Consider the following 14,945-nt stretch of genomic DNA (forward strand, 5'->3'; position numbering starts at 1 on the left):
TGCAGTTTTTCACAGCTCTGTGGGCTGAAAATCACAAGAGGCTCTCCATTACTAAACTCTATACTTGGTGTATTGAAAACCTGCATAGAAACACGTTTTTTACTGATGCATCTCAGGCACAGGAGAGACAACTTTACATCTGGTACCCAAATCTCATGAGTTTCTCGTACTTTTCATGTGATCCCTCCATTACTTGTCGTGGTGATGTTTCAGAAGCTTGTATTTGAAGTCATCTCTCTGGAGAAGGTGGATAAATTATATCATTTGAGTCAATCTTAAGTCCCCAATTATGAAAGGGATTCTTGCTTGGGAAAATATCTCTACCAAATCTGTTGAGTTCCTTATAATAGAAAGAAACACAAGATCCTTTGACTATATTCCCACCAGTCAAGACTGTTCCCTTTTTCTGAATGAAAAGAGACTGTGTATGTTCTGGGAGTGTCTTTATCCTTCCTTATGGAAGGACAACATTCACTCTGAAACCTGGAGATTCTTCCTTTTTCAAGACTGTATCTCAAGGCAGCAGGATAGTTTATCTCCTATCTGTGGTTACATTTTGATTCTTTTGAATTTAATTTGATGTTAAGTGTCATTGTCAAAAAAATTAAAATTTTAATTGTCTTAGTGTAATCAAAACAATTGCAAGGATAAAAATGAACACATTAATTAGCTTTTTGAGAATTTGTTGCCATAGTCATCTGGACTGGAAATTTTAATTCTTCAGTTCAAATAATTTCTTCATTTCTTGAAGTCCCATTCTTTAGCCGTTTTGTTAGGCTATTTACAAAAGTTATTTTTTCATCTCTCCTGGTAATTCATAGGAGGAAAAAAAGGGACGTCTAGTCAGATCAGAATCGACCCACAGTGAGGGCTGCCACTGGTTAGGACCAGCATGTCAGTAGGTCCAAAAGGTTTGTTTCAAGAAGTGTTGCCTCATCAGTAACTCAGGCTTGCTCAAATGTAGCTGAGCAGTCACTTCTTTCTGTTCCTCTATGCACAGGTGCTTTGACATATTTTTTTATTCTGCACATCATTTCCTTTTCATACTGAGTGTGAGTGGACACTTTGGCATTGAAATACAGTAGTAAATACAAGTTTTTCATAGAGTGGTGGAGTTCGATCACTTCGTTCCTCCTTTAAATCAGGAGAGAATGACATCAGCAGAATGCCAGTTAACTATTCATATCTTTATTCAATGTGTTGCCACAGGATGTACTCATGGATTTGAAGACAGCACAGGATACACTGGTTGTTCTTCAAGAATTGGGAGAGGAGCTAAAAAGCCAGGTGGAGCCTTCAGCAGCAGCAGCTATACAGTCCGATCATCTTTCCCTGAACCAGAATCTGTCAACCCTAGAACAGGCTCTCCGCAAGCAACAGGTTGTACTTCAGGTATGTAGAGAGTGTTTTCAGTCCTTGAATCTGATCATCTTGTGGTACTTGAAAACACGTAAGTTAGGTAAAACTGCCTGGGAAAAGAGGGTGGTGGTAACTGTTCATCAGCATTTCCTAGACTTCCCTGGAACCAAAGCTGAGAGCAGAAAATATGCTCAAGTCCAGCATAGAGACCCTCTAAGAAGGTCCAAATTCTGGGAAGAGGATAGCAAGCTTCATGGAGGAAAGTGTCTGTCTGGAATGCCGAGGGCACCATGCTTTCTGCAGACAGCAATAGTGCTAACAGCTGGATCCACAGCTACTGCTCCCCTGAAGACAGTCTCTCTTCCCAGCTAGTTCTTTAGCAGTAAAAGAAATGAGAGATTCTGAATAATTGTATAGAATTGGTTTTTACAGTTCCTATTAATGTCAGTGACCAGACTGGTACCTACCATTTGTGTCAAAGCCTGTTCAGTAAATGTTGCTAACTGCTTGTGTCCCCAGGGTCTAAAGAGCAAAAAAAGAAGTGGCAGAATGTGTTCCATAGAAAAGTGTATGGGTGAGAAAGCCAAGAGGATTTACCCAAGAAATCCAACACTAAAATGTGCTTATAACATCACTGTGCTGTGAGGAGAGAAAACATCAGAGAAGTTTTTCATTTCAAATTGCAATAATAGTAACTAGTGGTTCTCTCTGCTGACAATAAATTAAGCAGAGGAGTTAGTTTCATAAAAAGTTAGACAAGGTTATGTTTCAAGCAAGGAGATATTTATGCACTTTGTTGAAGTGTTGCCTTTTTGCTATGATCAGAAATCCTCTGTTCTAACCTTAAAATAACCCAGTAATTCCAGTCTGTGAGCAAAGCAGCAGTTAGAATTGCTCCTAGCCTGTACAGCTGTTTGCAGATCTATAATGAGAATAACCAGGAGTGTAATGTCAATATGGATGCTATGTGACCCAAGTTCTTAAACTGTGGGTCCTTTTCTTTTCAAGGCTGGAGTGCTGGACTATCAAACCTTTGCCAAGAACCTGCAAGTCCTTGAGGTCTGGATAACAGAAGCAGAAGAAATATTGAAAGGACAGGATCCCAGTCACTCATCTGATCTCTCAACAATACAGAGTAGAATGGAGGAACTCAAGGTGACTAATAGATGCAGAAAGTGTTTATTTTTTTTCTGTTAGCCTGGTTATTTGTAGCACAGTGCATGCACAAATATCATACATGCATTCTATATGTATTAAAGGACTGTCATTCACGCAAAGTGTAAGACTGAGAACTTAAAAGTTTGATGGCAGTCAAGGAGTGATTGTCCATGTTACTTTGCCCCCAGGTAAAGAAAAAAAGGACAGGCAAACTGTTTAGAATAAAATTAATATCAAATCAAAACAAGAATGGAAATTTTAGCAGTTTTTGCTTGTTTTCTCCTGACTTTTTTGAATTTATGCAATTCCTGTCTCAGTAGTATTTAGTTTAGGGATGAAGTCATCTATTCATTCTGGGTATCTTGATATACTGAAGAAATATTCATACTGTGTACCATGCGATTTCTATTTGAGCTCTTTCACACTTTCTTTTTGTGGGGCTTTTTTTTTTTCCCTCTTCTTTCAGAGGATCTGACAGGAAGTTGATAAACTTTGCCATCTAGGTTGTTTTTGTCATTTTAATCTTCCATTATTTTACTATCAGAATTAACTATACATGTAATTCCACTTTGGGCATGCTAAAAAACAGGACATTTTCCTAACGTAGTGAATTGGATATTTCTGTACTGCAAAACAAAAAACTAAAAATAAAAAGTTAAATAAGTTCATTTGGAATTTGCCAGCCTAGCATTCAGGCTAAGAAACAAGGAAAAAGGCTCACTTTTTTGACGATATAGACATATGGCTTCAAACACTAGCCTACTTTTGCCACTCTGAGCAGTAAATCCCCAGTTCAGCAGAACACTTCAGTGCAATTTGAGTTTACTTCTCTGTGCACGTTTAAACATGAACATAAGTCTTCTCCTGGTTTGGGACCAGAGGCTGAAAACTGGAAATAGAGTTTTTTCCCTGGCATAGGGATTGCTTGCCACTTGGTGGCAACCAAGGCCATTCCAAATTTAACTGAGTGCGAGTTCATAACTTTGCAGTCTATAATAGTGTAACTACCGAACTTCCTAGTTACCCCTTTTATTGTTTGTTGCAGAGTCAAATGTTGAAGTTCAGCAGCATGGCCCCGGATTTGGACCGTCTTAATGAGCTGGGTTACAGGCTTCCTCTGAATGATAAAGAAATCAAAAGGATGCAGAACCTGAACAGGCATTGGTCTCTGATCTCATCTCAGACTACAGAGAGATTCAGGTGGGGATAGTTCAAGATTGTTGTATACTTTTCTTAGATTACAACAGCTAGAAAGTATACCTTTTGCAGAATATAGAAAATGTTTCAGATATTTCATTAACCAAAGCTCCTTTTCTTTGGTGTACCTATAAAGAGCGAAGCCACTGAACTGAGATGTTGGTTTTGTGACAAATTAACAGAATTTGAAATGAGGAGGACCGCTACTTTTCAAAGTATTGACTAAATAAATTGAATGAGGCAGCTGAGTGGGGACAGTGTTACCATTTGATTTGGAATTCTGCTGGAAAAGTTACTACTCTTAACACTGTGTGTGCAAGGAGGAGACCTTACCTGAATCCATTTTTCTTCCTTTCAGTAAGCTGCAGTCTTTCTTGCTGCAGCACCAGACCTTCTTGGAGAAATGTGAGACTTGGATGGATTTATTAGTTCAGACTGAGCAGAAGCTGGCAGCAGAGATTTCAGGAAACTACCAGAGCCTTCTAGAGCAACAGAGGGCACATGAGGCAAGTCATCATGTGTATTTATACATAACTACAACACATACTATTTATACATAAATGGAATGCATATTCTTTTCTGGAGTAATATAATAGTATGCCTTGAATTGAATTACGTTTGCCTGCGCCGTCTGAGGATATCTTAACTTAAAAACAGAAGCATGCAAATCTGTCAATAATAACCAGTTTGGGGAAGGACTTGAGTAACTGTTTGCATAATGTATGAGTATGCCTATGAGTGCTTGTCCCCTACATTTAGTCTGCTTCAGGTTGGTTTGTACCAAGGAAATCAAAGTTTTTATCGGTCTTCCTGTACAACCTAACTGTTCTCATGCAATTTGGCCCTTTGTCTTCAGTCCTAACTGGAGAAAATCTGTGTTCGTTCAGTTTATTTTGATTTTGTTTATTTGTATTAAATTGCCAACATATACAGCATCTGAAGAGTATGTTAAGGAAGGCTTTTCTGTCAAATACTGATTTATAGAACTCATCATGGGGCCTCCATTTGGTAACATTTCCTTGGAGAACAAACTGTTTTGATCTTCGCTGTGTGCTGGAGTCATTTGTCTGTATCAAATCAAGAACTAGCCCCGCTTTTGCTGCAGGGAAAAACTGATTTAGAGTTTTTACTAGAAGATGCATTTATGATTCTTCAGTGAACTCAAGTGATGCACATTTTTTCTCCACCCATATTGTTACTGCCAAGAATCCTGGTAAAGATCAAGTAGGACGAGTCAATTTTCATACCAAAGCTCCCATGTGGCCACAGTAGTTTCAGTTCCCACAACTTTTTCAGCTGACCTACCCATAGACTCAGGCCAGATCATAGGGAGAGTCATGTCCTTTCCCTGCTCTTGCCTTATATCTCACAGCATAGTGTTTGGATGCATGTCTGATAGCAGAAAGTAATTCACAACCATTTTTGCTTGCTTTAGCATACATTTGCTTTAGAATTTAACTGCCTTTGCTTTCAAAAATGTCATCCCTTTGATTTCCTCTCAGGGCTGCCAGCAGTAACTGGACGCTGTCTTCATAAGTTGAGACATATCAGGTCTTTGAGATTTGAATGTCCATAACTCATTACTGTCTAAGTGGATAATTTCCTACTGTTGTTGTGTCCAGTCATAGCTATAACTTTTTTGAAGAGGCTAACAGCAATCTTCTTGCATTCAATTGTCTTGAGATCTCAGTTAATTCTCTCCTGAAACCTTGATCTGAGCAGTTAGCTCAGGTGAGTGTTACTCAGGTTCTCTGAAGTTTTTTTTATTACAGCATAAAGTCATCTCTCAGAATTTAGACAACTAATACCTGATTTTCTAAATACTGCAATTCATCCTAAGAAAATGTTGCAAACTGCACTTTTTTTATTAACCTAAAGCTTTCAGCATTTTATATAATCTAAATGTGTTCAGTACTCAATGTTCTCTGCAGTGCCTCCTGATACTCATGGAGAATTTTCTTTCCACTCCTCGCAGATGAAAGGGTCAAATCTAAACTTCTTGAGATGAATTCCCAGATTGTTTTGCTTTGTATTTTTGAAGATAATGAGAAAATATTCTGTCTCCACATGCATTCCCAGAATGGATATTGAAATGCCTCTAGCTCTGTTATCAGCTTTAAAGTGCTGGCTTATAATTTTGCTGGTGTTTATTCAAAGAGGACCCCAGCTACCTCAGTGGCCTTGTTTAGAAATAACTTTCCACTGAAATTTACAAACCAGCGAAGTGGAGGTGATACCTTTTTCTAATATTATGCAGTAACACTGGCATCTGCATCAGATAAGTCTATCAGCATTTGAGAAAGTGCTGGCACGGGAAGGGAAAGTTCCTTGCCAGCACAATTACTAAAATTTTTCCAGTGTGTTTGTATTGTGCATTCCAACATATGCCATCCTTTCCACCTTCTTTGAAGTCCTATTTCTGTGATTCATAGTGATCTACATATGAGAAAAAATCGGGGTGGCAAGTGATCCCCCATAATGGAGTATCCCTTTTATGTACAGAGACAGTGTACATGCAGAGAGCAAGTGGATGTTGACAGAAGTGTCACTGCTTTTTGGTAGGGCTTGAATACCTCCACTCTAAACAGAGTTCCTCATGCTTGATAAGCTTTTGTTTCACCTCTACTCTTAGAAAAATACTAAAATTTTCTCTTTAGGGGAGTTTGGTTTTGTTGGGTTTTGTTGGTGTTTTTTAGCAAGTTGAGTTCTGTTTAGCCTCAATCTGTCAGCAATGCTGGTAGATATTCTTGCCTCCTGTGCTTCATCGATGCCCCCTAACTTGACAGAAGTAGATGTGACAGGAAGTAAAATTTCTGCCTTCTTGCTCACCTTTCTGAAATTCACAACCGCACAGTATTGTGGTTTTGTTCATGAGATAATATAGCAATTAGTTTCCCTCTGGTTCAGGCTCAGTCATTCATAAGAGCCAGAGTATTCAAAGTACGCTATCAAATACTTCTGCAAGGAAATTAGACACTGTCTTTCTATGGGAAAATTTATGACCCGGGTAACATTTTCAAAATTAACTCAATGATTCAGAGAGGCAGAATCTCATTTTGAAAACTTAGTCTATCGTCTAAAAGTCCTAAGGTACATAAAATGTGCTTGAGGGATTTAATTGTGCAGGTGCCAGTGCTGACAGTTGCAGATGCAGGGATTGGTACATCACAGTTTGAGCTGGTGGAAAGCCATGTAACAGGGATGTAACCTGGATTTGGGGTATATTGACTCTCAGTTCAACTTCCATCAACTGCAAACAACATTACTAAAAAACAAAAATCTCAAGTGTCAGTATATTTTTCTCTTTTAATCTCTCTGAAAACATTTTGGACATGGAGTGAGTCCATTCCTGAGCTGATGCCTGGGTGTACCTTCATCAACATAAGAATACTCCTGAGCAACCTTATTTAGAGATACTCCATTACTAAAAGAAAAGATGTTTTTAAAAATAAATTTAAGTAGTATATACTTAAGTCATCTTTGTTTAAGGAGTATTTAGGTAATTTTTTGTCTTAAGTAGTGTTTAAGCAATCACAGAGTTTTAAAATTATTCATAGAATCATAGAATGGTTTGGGTTGGAAGGGACCTTAAAGATCATCTATTTCCAACCCCCCTGCCATGGGCAGGGACCCCATCCAACCTGGCCTTGAACACTTCCAGGGAGGGGGCATCCACAGCTTCTATGGGCAACCTGTTCCAGTGCCTCATCAACCTCACAGTAAAGAATTTCTTCCTTAGATCTAATGTAAATCTACCCTCTTTCGGTTTAAAACCATTACTTCTCGTTCTATCACTATGCTCCCTGATAAAGAGTCCCTCCCCATCTTTCCTGTAGCCCCCTTTAAGTAGTGGGAGGCCTCTATAAGGTCTCCCCAGAGCCTTCTCTTCTCTAGGCTGAACAACCCCAACTCTCTCAGCCTGTCTTCATAGGAGAGGTGCTCCAGCCCCCTGATCATCTTCATGATCCTCCTCTAGACCCACTCAAGCAGGTCCATGACTTTCTTACACTGGAGGCCCCAGAGCTGAACACAATATTCCAGATGGGGTCTCATGAGAGCAGAGGGGGAGAATCCCCTCCCTTGACCTGCTGGCCACACTTCTCTTGATGCAGCCCAGGATGTGGTTGGCTTTCTGAGTTGCAAGAGCACATTGCTGGGTTATATTCAGTTTTTCATCCACTAATACCTCCAAGTCCTTCTCCTCAGGGCTGCTCTCAATCCACTCATCACCCAGCCTGTATTTTGCATGGGATTGCCCCAACCCATGTGCAGGATCTTGCACTTGGCATTGTTGAACTTCATGAGGTTTGCACAGGCCCACCTCTCAAGCTTGCCAAGGTCCCTCTGGGTGGCATCCCTTCCCTCCAGTGTGTTGACCGCACCACAAATTTGGTGTCATCGGTGAACTTGCTGAGGGTGCACCTAGTCCCACTGTCCATGTCACCAACAAAGATGTTGAACAGTGCTGGTCCCAGTACCAACCCTTGAGGAACACTACTCATCACTGCTCTCCACTTGGACATCAAGCCATTGACTGTAACTCTTTGAGTTCAACCATCCAGCCAATTCCTTATCCACCAAGTGGTCCATCCATCAAATCCATGTCTCTCCAATTGAGAGACAAGGATATAGTGCAATGCTTTGCACAAGTCCAGGTTGATGACATCAGTTGCTTTTCTCTTATCCACAAATGCTGCAACCTTGTTGTAGAAGGCCACCAAATTTGTCAGGCACAATTTGCCCTTAGTGAAGCCATGTTGGCTGTCACCAATGAACTCCTTATTTTCCATGTGCCCTAGTACAGTTTCCAGGAGGATCCTCTCTATGATCTTGCTGGGCACAGAGGTGAAACTAACTGGCCTGTAGTTCCCTGGATCGTCCTTTTTTCCCTCTTTAAAAATAGGGGTTATGTTTCTGCTTTTCCAGTCGGTAGGAACTTCACCAGACTGCCACGACTTCTCAAATATGATGGATAGTGGCTTAGCCACTTCATCTGTGAGTTCCCTCAGGATGCACAGATGGATCTCATCAGGTCCCATGGACTTGTACACCTTCAGGTTCCTTAGGTCATCTCAAACCTGATCTTCTTGTATAGTGGATGGTTATTAATTCTCTAGTCTCTGCCTTTGCCTTCTGCATCTTGGGCGGTGTGGCTGGAGCACTCGCGGGTGAAGACTGAGGCAAAAATGTCACTGAGTACCTCAGCCTTCTCCCAGGTAACCAGGTCAACCAGGTATTGTGAAATTTCATTGTGACTGATGGGGAAAATTGGAAGTGGAAAATTGATTTCTAGCTCCTACATGTGGCTGGCCATTTCTTTTAAAGTTCTGTAGACAGAGTAAAATTGTATTAGAAGCTTGTATAACACTATCATACACAATCTATGCATAAATTCAACTTAACAAGGCGAAGGGCTATAATATTCTTAAACATCTCAGAAAATAAAAAGTACACTTTCTGTCCATACAATAAATATCCTATCTGCATTTTGTTGTAAATTATAGTGCCAATCACACAATTGTACTCAGAGACATAAAACCTGTCGCCTGTTGATATTAACTTTATAATAGGCTTTTTTAAATCTCAAGGAACTAATAATAATTGCTAGAAGCAGAAAGTAACTCCAGCGATAAGATTTTTAAATGTGTTTCTATTTAAGTTCATGACAAAACTCCTATCGAATTAATTTGAAATTATATAAAATACATGAAAACTAATTTTTACCAGTGCATACAGATAGAATTAAAATGTAAGATCTTGTTTTAACATCCTTGTTTCCTGTACAACAGCTATTCCAGGCAGAGATGTTCAGCCGCCAGCAGATTTTACATTCAATTATCTCTGATGGGCAGCACCTCCTAGAACAAGGACAGGTGGATGACAGGTAGCTGTTCCTGTGTTGTTGCTGCTGCTGGTTATGTGAAGTAATACTTAGACTATTGGGGGACTTCCAAACAGAGAAGGTAGCAGATGTCAGTGTTCAGATCATGTTCTTCTGAGGCAGAAGTTACTATCACTGTGGCTAAGTTTCTAATTAGCCAGTTCTTAAATAAGACAGTGTTCTTTAGGATGCTGTGGGGTATGTGAATGTGTGAATGCATTTGGGAATACAACAGCCTTGAGGCTGCTTCTCTAACAAAGATTTGTCTTGTATTATCAAGCATGTTACATATATGTCTATTTTGATGTACTTTCAAAATGTCACTTTTGCCAAAGGAGCCCGCAGTGACAGATTTAGTGAGTTACACTTGATTTATGCCACCTGGAGATTTGCCTCTACCAAGAGGATTCCTTACTGCCATTTAAGAACACCTGTAGCCTAAATGTGAAGGAATAGGAATTCATCGCTGTCTGAGATTTTATTTTAAACACTTGTGATCAAATGAATGAAAAACTGCTTCACACTTGTGCATATGCATTGACTTCGCTAAAGGTATCATGGTCCTAATAGAAGATGAACTGTTTATTGGGATTTGAGAATTCTGTTAATGCTGTGTATATCTTATGTCTGCTCTGAGCTCGGTAGTAAATCTGGGGGTGAATTGTGAAATGTCCGTGATTTACTATGAATTTGGCTAATCCAAACTGGTAAAACCTGTGGGTTTTCTTTATATATTTCTGGGGAGAAAGTAGAAGTTTTGTGTGTTAAAGGTCTGGGTTTTTTAAGGTCTCAATAATTGGAGCTCTTTGATTCTCCCAATACATGAAGTGTGAAGTTCTCATCCTCAGTCAGCTATCATGAGTCTTCAGTTCTTTTCTCCTTGTGTTTCATAATTGACAGCCAGAAAACATCTTCCCTTTCCCTTCAGTTTATTTCATTAAACAAATAGATCAAAATATGAAGGTTACTATGTATTTTTATTTATTTATCTATTTATAATAGGGATGAATTTAATCTGAAGCTGACTCTTCTAAGTAATCAATGGCAAGGAGTAATTCGCCGGGCACAGCAGAGGAGGGGGATCATTGACAGCCAGATACATCAGTGGCAACGCTATAGGGAGATGGCAGAGAAGCTGCGCAAGTGGCTGGTGGAAATACCCTGTCAGCCAGTGAGTGGGCTGGGCAGTGTTCCCATCCCATTGCAGCAAGCCAGAGCACTGCTGGATGAAGTGCAGGTATGTCCAGTGTGTTTGAAGAAAGAGAAACAAATCCCCACCCTTTTTACAGCCTTCATCGTTTAAAACATTGTTAAAAATGTATTAGATTCAGACATCTGCTTTGCAGAAAGCAATATTGGATATTAGGTCTTCTTTGGAACTGGCATAGCCTCAGAAGCAGCAGTATGATGGAAACGAAGTTGAAGTTCATAAAGAACATGCAACAGAGAACTTACTCGGCCCTCTTTCTCAAGCCTTGTTTGCTTCTGGTTTTGCTTTGTAGCTAACATCACACTGAAACTGTGCTGAAAAAAACAACGTCCTGTTTGAGGAATGTATTCTAGCTAACAAAAAAGGACACCTTGAGTGTCCATCTTCATGTGAGCTTAATAGTATCTATTTAGCAGCTTGTGTCTTCAAGCCTTTGGGATGGAAGATACATATAGTAATAAACCTTATAAGCATAACAGGCTCTAGGAGGAACTATTTCTCTTTAAGAGCAATGGAGATATTGATATTAATGAGGAGAAGCAAGTCTTTAATGTCCTTGGAGAAATTTTCTAAAGGTCTAATGCAGTAAATGACTGTGAAAAGATTAGGGTAAAGCATTTGGGCAGTAACTCATGCTTAAGACAAGGTATGCAATCAAATAAAGTATGGGCTTGAGAATGAATTATATTGAATTGTTAATTGTAATTAAGAAGAAAAAGCTGACAGAAAACTGTTGATATTTTCAGCTTAAAGAGAAAGTTCTCCTAAGACAGCAAGGGAGTTATATCCTCACTGTGGAAGCTGGGAAGCAACTGCTGCTCTCTGCTGACAGTGAAGCTGAGGCAGCCCTGCAGACAGAACTTACCGAAATTCAGGAGCGCTGGAAGATAGCTAGCACCCAACTGGAGCAACAAAAGAAACAGCTTGCTTCACTACTGAAAGTAAGTGTGTGATTTCTTCTGTACATCTTCAGCAAGTTCATGGTTTCTCACTGTGTATCCTGTTGAAGAAAAGCATTCTCAAGAGATAAGCACAAATACAGAAATTGCGTATATGCTACATGAGCTTGCGATTTCATTTCACCACCTCTGAAACTAGGAGTGGTAGTACTTCACAGTAGACTTGTATGTTGTTGATGTCTCTTAATTGGTATTTCCAGAACACTGCCAATAAAGGATATTACTACCGTTCCTATTTTCAACATATAGAAAAATGTATTTTATTTTGCACAATGCTGGTTAATTTTTATACATGCTGTACTGAAAATTAGACCTGCCTTATTCCCTTTACATGCCAATGTCAAGATCCGTCTAGCAATGTCATAGTCTGTGTTTCCTTCCAGTGTCTTGAGTGTTTGCTAGTTTAAATAAACTTCAGTGATCTTGGAGAAGGGACACTTGAACTTTATTTTGTTATAAGCAGTGTCCAAAATGCCTGTTAACCTCACTTTAAGTACTGCAGATGATAGGCTGGAATTTAAATTTGGTCTGTCTGTTTTTCCCTTTTACTCATTGTAGGGAGGATAATGAAAATTGGAATTGTGTGTATTAATAGAATAAAGAAAGTGCTTTTAGAAAGGTTTCAGAGATCTAATAGAATTACAGAATTACAGACACTTTAGTTTTGTTTGGAAGTAGCAAGAAGCAAAGCAGTGCAAGAAAATGAAATATTATTTTGGAAAAGTTCAGATAAGTAAATTTTTCTTCCTCTTTCAAGCCTTGTTCATCATACCTCAGCTTCTAGTGGGGGAATTATGTCAGGAAATTTTAGTCATGAAAGCTGTTATCTGGGGAGACTAAAGGTTCTGTGGTATTTTGTCTCAGTGAAAATATGGAACTTAATGCTTGACAGTGAGGAAGTAGGGAAATTGCCATGCAAAGTGCATAAATCATCTCATAAATATCAAGCCTTCATTACATTAAGCTATCGTGTTCTTAAATACATGACTTTTTAGTGGTCTTCTAACCAAATGGGAAGCACAAGCGTATATTCTGGAAGAGTATGTGTTGCATTAAGAACATCAAAGGCTATTGTCATGTAAGGTCATATTACTAAGGAGAGAAGAAAGAAGACACTAAAGAGAAGAGTTTTTTGTAAGACCTGTTGTTTGTAATTCTCCATCCTGAAGATGATCATGAAATACTGGCATAGATTGAAAAAAAATGGCAGGAGAGAAATACAAAGGCAGTGTTAGAAGGAGAATATCTTGAAACAGAAGACTAAGAGAAACAAGGTCCATATTTTCTGGTATCACACAACTGGCATTCTTTATGGGTTGACTGGCTTATTAGACATCTTTATGTCTGTGACTACCTTTTTAATAGGCTTTAACGAGCAAGTGAGGCAGGTAAAACCATACTGTCGCATGATGATTGGTATGGTTTGATTACATTGGACACGTTTAAAATTTTGGAAAGTATATAAACACTAAAGCTCAGGGTAGCTGCTAGAATCATAATTTAAAGGAGGTACTACAGGTTCTTCAATCGACCTGAATTTGCAGTATCCCCAACAACTTTTTTTCCCTGGAGATTAATGCACCTGAATGGAGCTTTTGTCAAAGAACAATGGCATGTTTAATACAAACATTCAAGAAAGGAAGTGGAAAATAATTTTGTCAGGGAGAGGCTTTTCTGAAAGGATGGAGTTGAATCTAGACAATGTTGTAATAACAGGGGCTTTGGCTTGTGTATTTCTACTAGCAGAGACGTACACACAAAAAATTTGACACAGTTGTACACATAACTCAAGCTCTGAGACTATGAGTGTTATTTAGAGGGGGATTTCAGGACATGTTATTAGTATGAAAAAGTTTTCACTGTTCAGTGGTTAATTAGGCAAATCGACTGACATAAGTATAATCCAGATCTGAATTGAAGTCTAATAATCATTCTGCCTTCAGGACTGGGAAGAATCTGAAAAGGGCATTGGAGACTCCCTGGAGAAGCTAAGATCATTCAAAAAAAAGCTTTCTCAACCTTTGCCAGAACACCATGATGAATTGCATGCAGAGCAGATTCGTTGCAAGGTAAACCACTTATTCTGTGTTGATTGTTGTCTCATCTTTGTTTGCCTTTGTGCAGTAAGCTCTTCCATTGTTAATAGGCTTCACACTACTGACTATGCAAACCAGTCAGACATCCCTATGACAAGAAACTATCCATGTAACATTTGGACAGCATAATACCTGAGTGATCTCACTATAATGCAATTCCTGCAGGGTAAATACAGATCTGATCAAAGTGAGTCAGAACAAGGTCTGAAAAGTACTGTAGAAGTGCTAAATAGTGGTTTGTTTTTATTCTAGAAATTCTAATTTCAAATTTAAACTCATGGTATCTAAACTGTTGGTTTAGTGCTTTTTATTTGAGGTGAGATTACTGTGGGGGATCTTAGATAACACTTCTGTGCAGTATTCTTTGCAGTATTCTTTGCAGTTTAAAAATGGATTACAACTTGAAAATATTTTCAGCACAGAGAAGTCCAAACCAATACTTGGAATTCTCAAATACCTTTGAACTTTAGAGAGATTTGAGTAATATATTAGTTTGTGACTACTTGTTACAAGGCTGACATAACATTCTCTATTGGGGAGTTACCTCTCATAACTCTGAAAATATTTGTACAAATGCAGTTGGTGGGTTTTTTTCAAACAGGGCTGAAACAGTCTGCTTGAAATGGTGGGTCTGCTCAGATATGACTTAAATTCAGTAGGATATCAATGCTTGTCTTCATGCTTCATCAACAGATTCAGATTTTTATTTGTTAGCAAACTGGTCTGTTTTAACTTGTGCACTTCTTTTAAGGAGTTAGAGAATGCTGTTGAAGGATGGACAGATGACCTTGCACACCTCTCTCTGCTGAAGGAGACCCTGTCTATATATATCAGCGCAGATGATATCTCAATCCTTAGTGAGCGCATAGACCTTCTACACAGACAGTGGGAGGAGCTGTGCCACCAGGCAAGTATAGTACTGAGCACTGATGCAGGCTACAAAAGTGTTGGGAGAAAAATTGAATGCAAGTGGCAGCTTTAGAAAAGATGCATGTAGGCACACTCAGATTCAAAACTGAACTCATGCTGAATCAGGGAAAACATCAGTTGAAATGCTTCCTTTAGTTATTGCTAGTGTTTCTAGA

At 39.0% G+C, this 14,945-nt stretch overlaps 1 protein-coding gene across 17 annotated transcripts in view; it reads left to right on the plus strand.

The window, feature by feature from the left end:
• The window catches only part of SYNE1 (spectrin repeat containing nuclear envelope protein 1), a 322,241-nt gene that overhangs the window by 264,919 nt on the left and 42,377 nt on the right, over positions 1–14,945 (plus strand). For all 17 annotated transcript variants that reach the window (XM_074862820.1, XM_074862818.1, XM_074862830.1 and 14 more), the window contains 9 exons: positions 1,210–1,392; positions 2,368–2,514; positions 3,563–3,717; positions 4,073–4,220; positions 9,504–9,598; positions 10,598–10,832; positions 11,552–11,746; positions 13,708–13,833; positions 14,612–14,767. In XM_074862820.1, the coding sequence (XP_074718921.1) occupies positions 1,210–1,392; positions 2,368–2,514; positions 3,563–3,717; positions 4,073–4,220; positions 9,504–9,598; positions 10,598–10,832; positions 11,552–11,746; positions 13,708–13,833; positions 14,612–14,767 (1,440 nt within the window). The remainder of the gene's footprint in view (positions 1–1,209; positions 1,393–2,367; positions 2,515–3,562; positions 3,718–4,072; positions 4,221–9,503; positions 9,599–10,597; positions 10,833–11,551; positions 11,747–13,707; positions 13,834–14,611; positions 14,768–14,945) is intronic.

The sequence above is a fragment of the Strix uralensis genome, chromosome 3, assembly GCF_047716275.1.
Source record: "Strix uralensis isolate ZFMK-TIS-50842 chromosome 3, bStrUra1, whole genome shotgun sequence".
Classification (NCBI taxonomy): Eukaryota; Metazoa; Chordata; class Aves; order Strigiformes; family Strigidae; genus Strix; species Strix uralensis.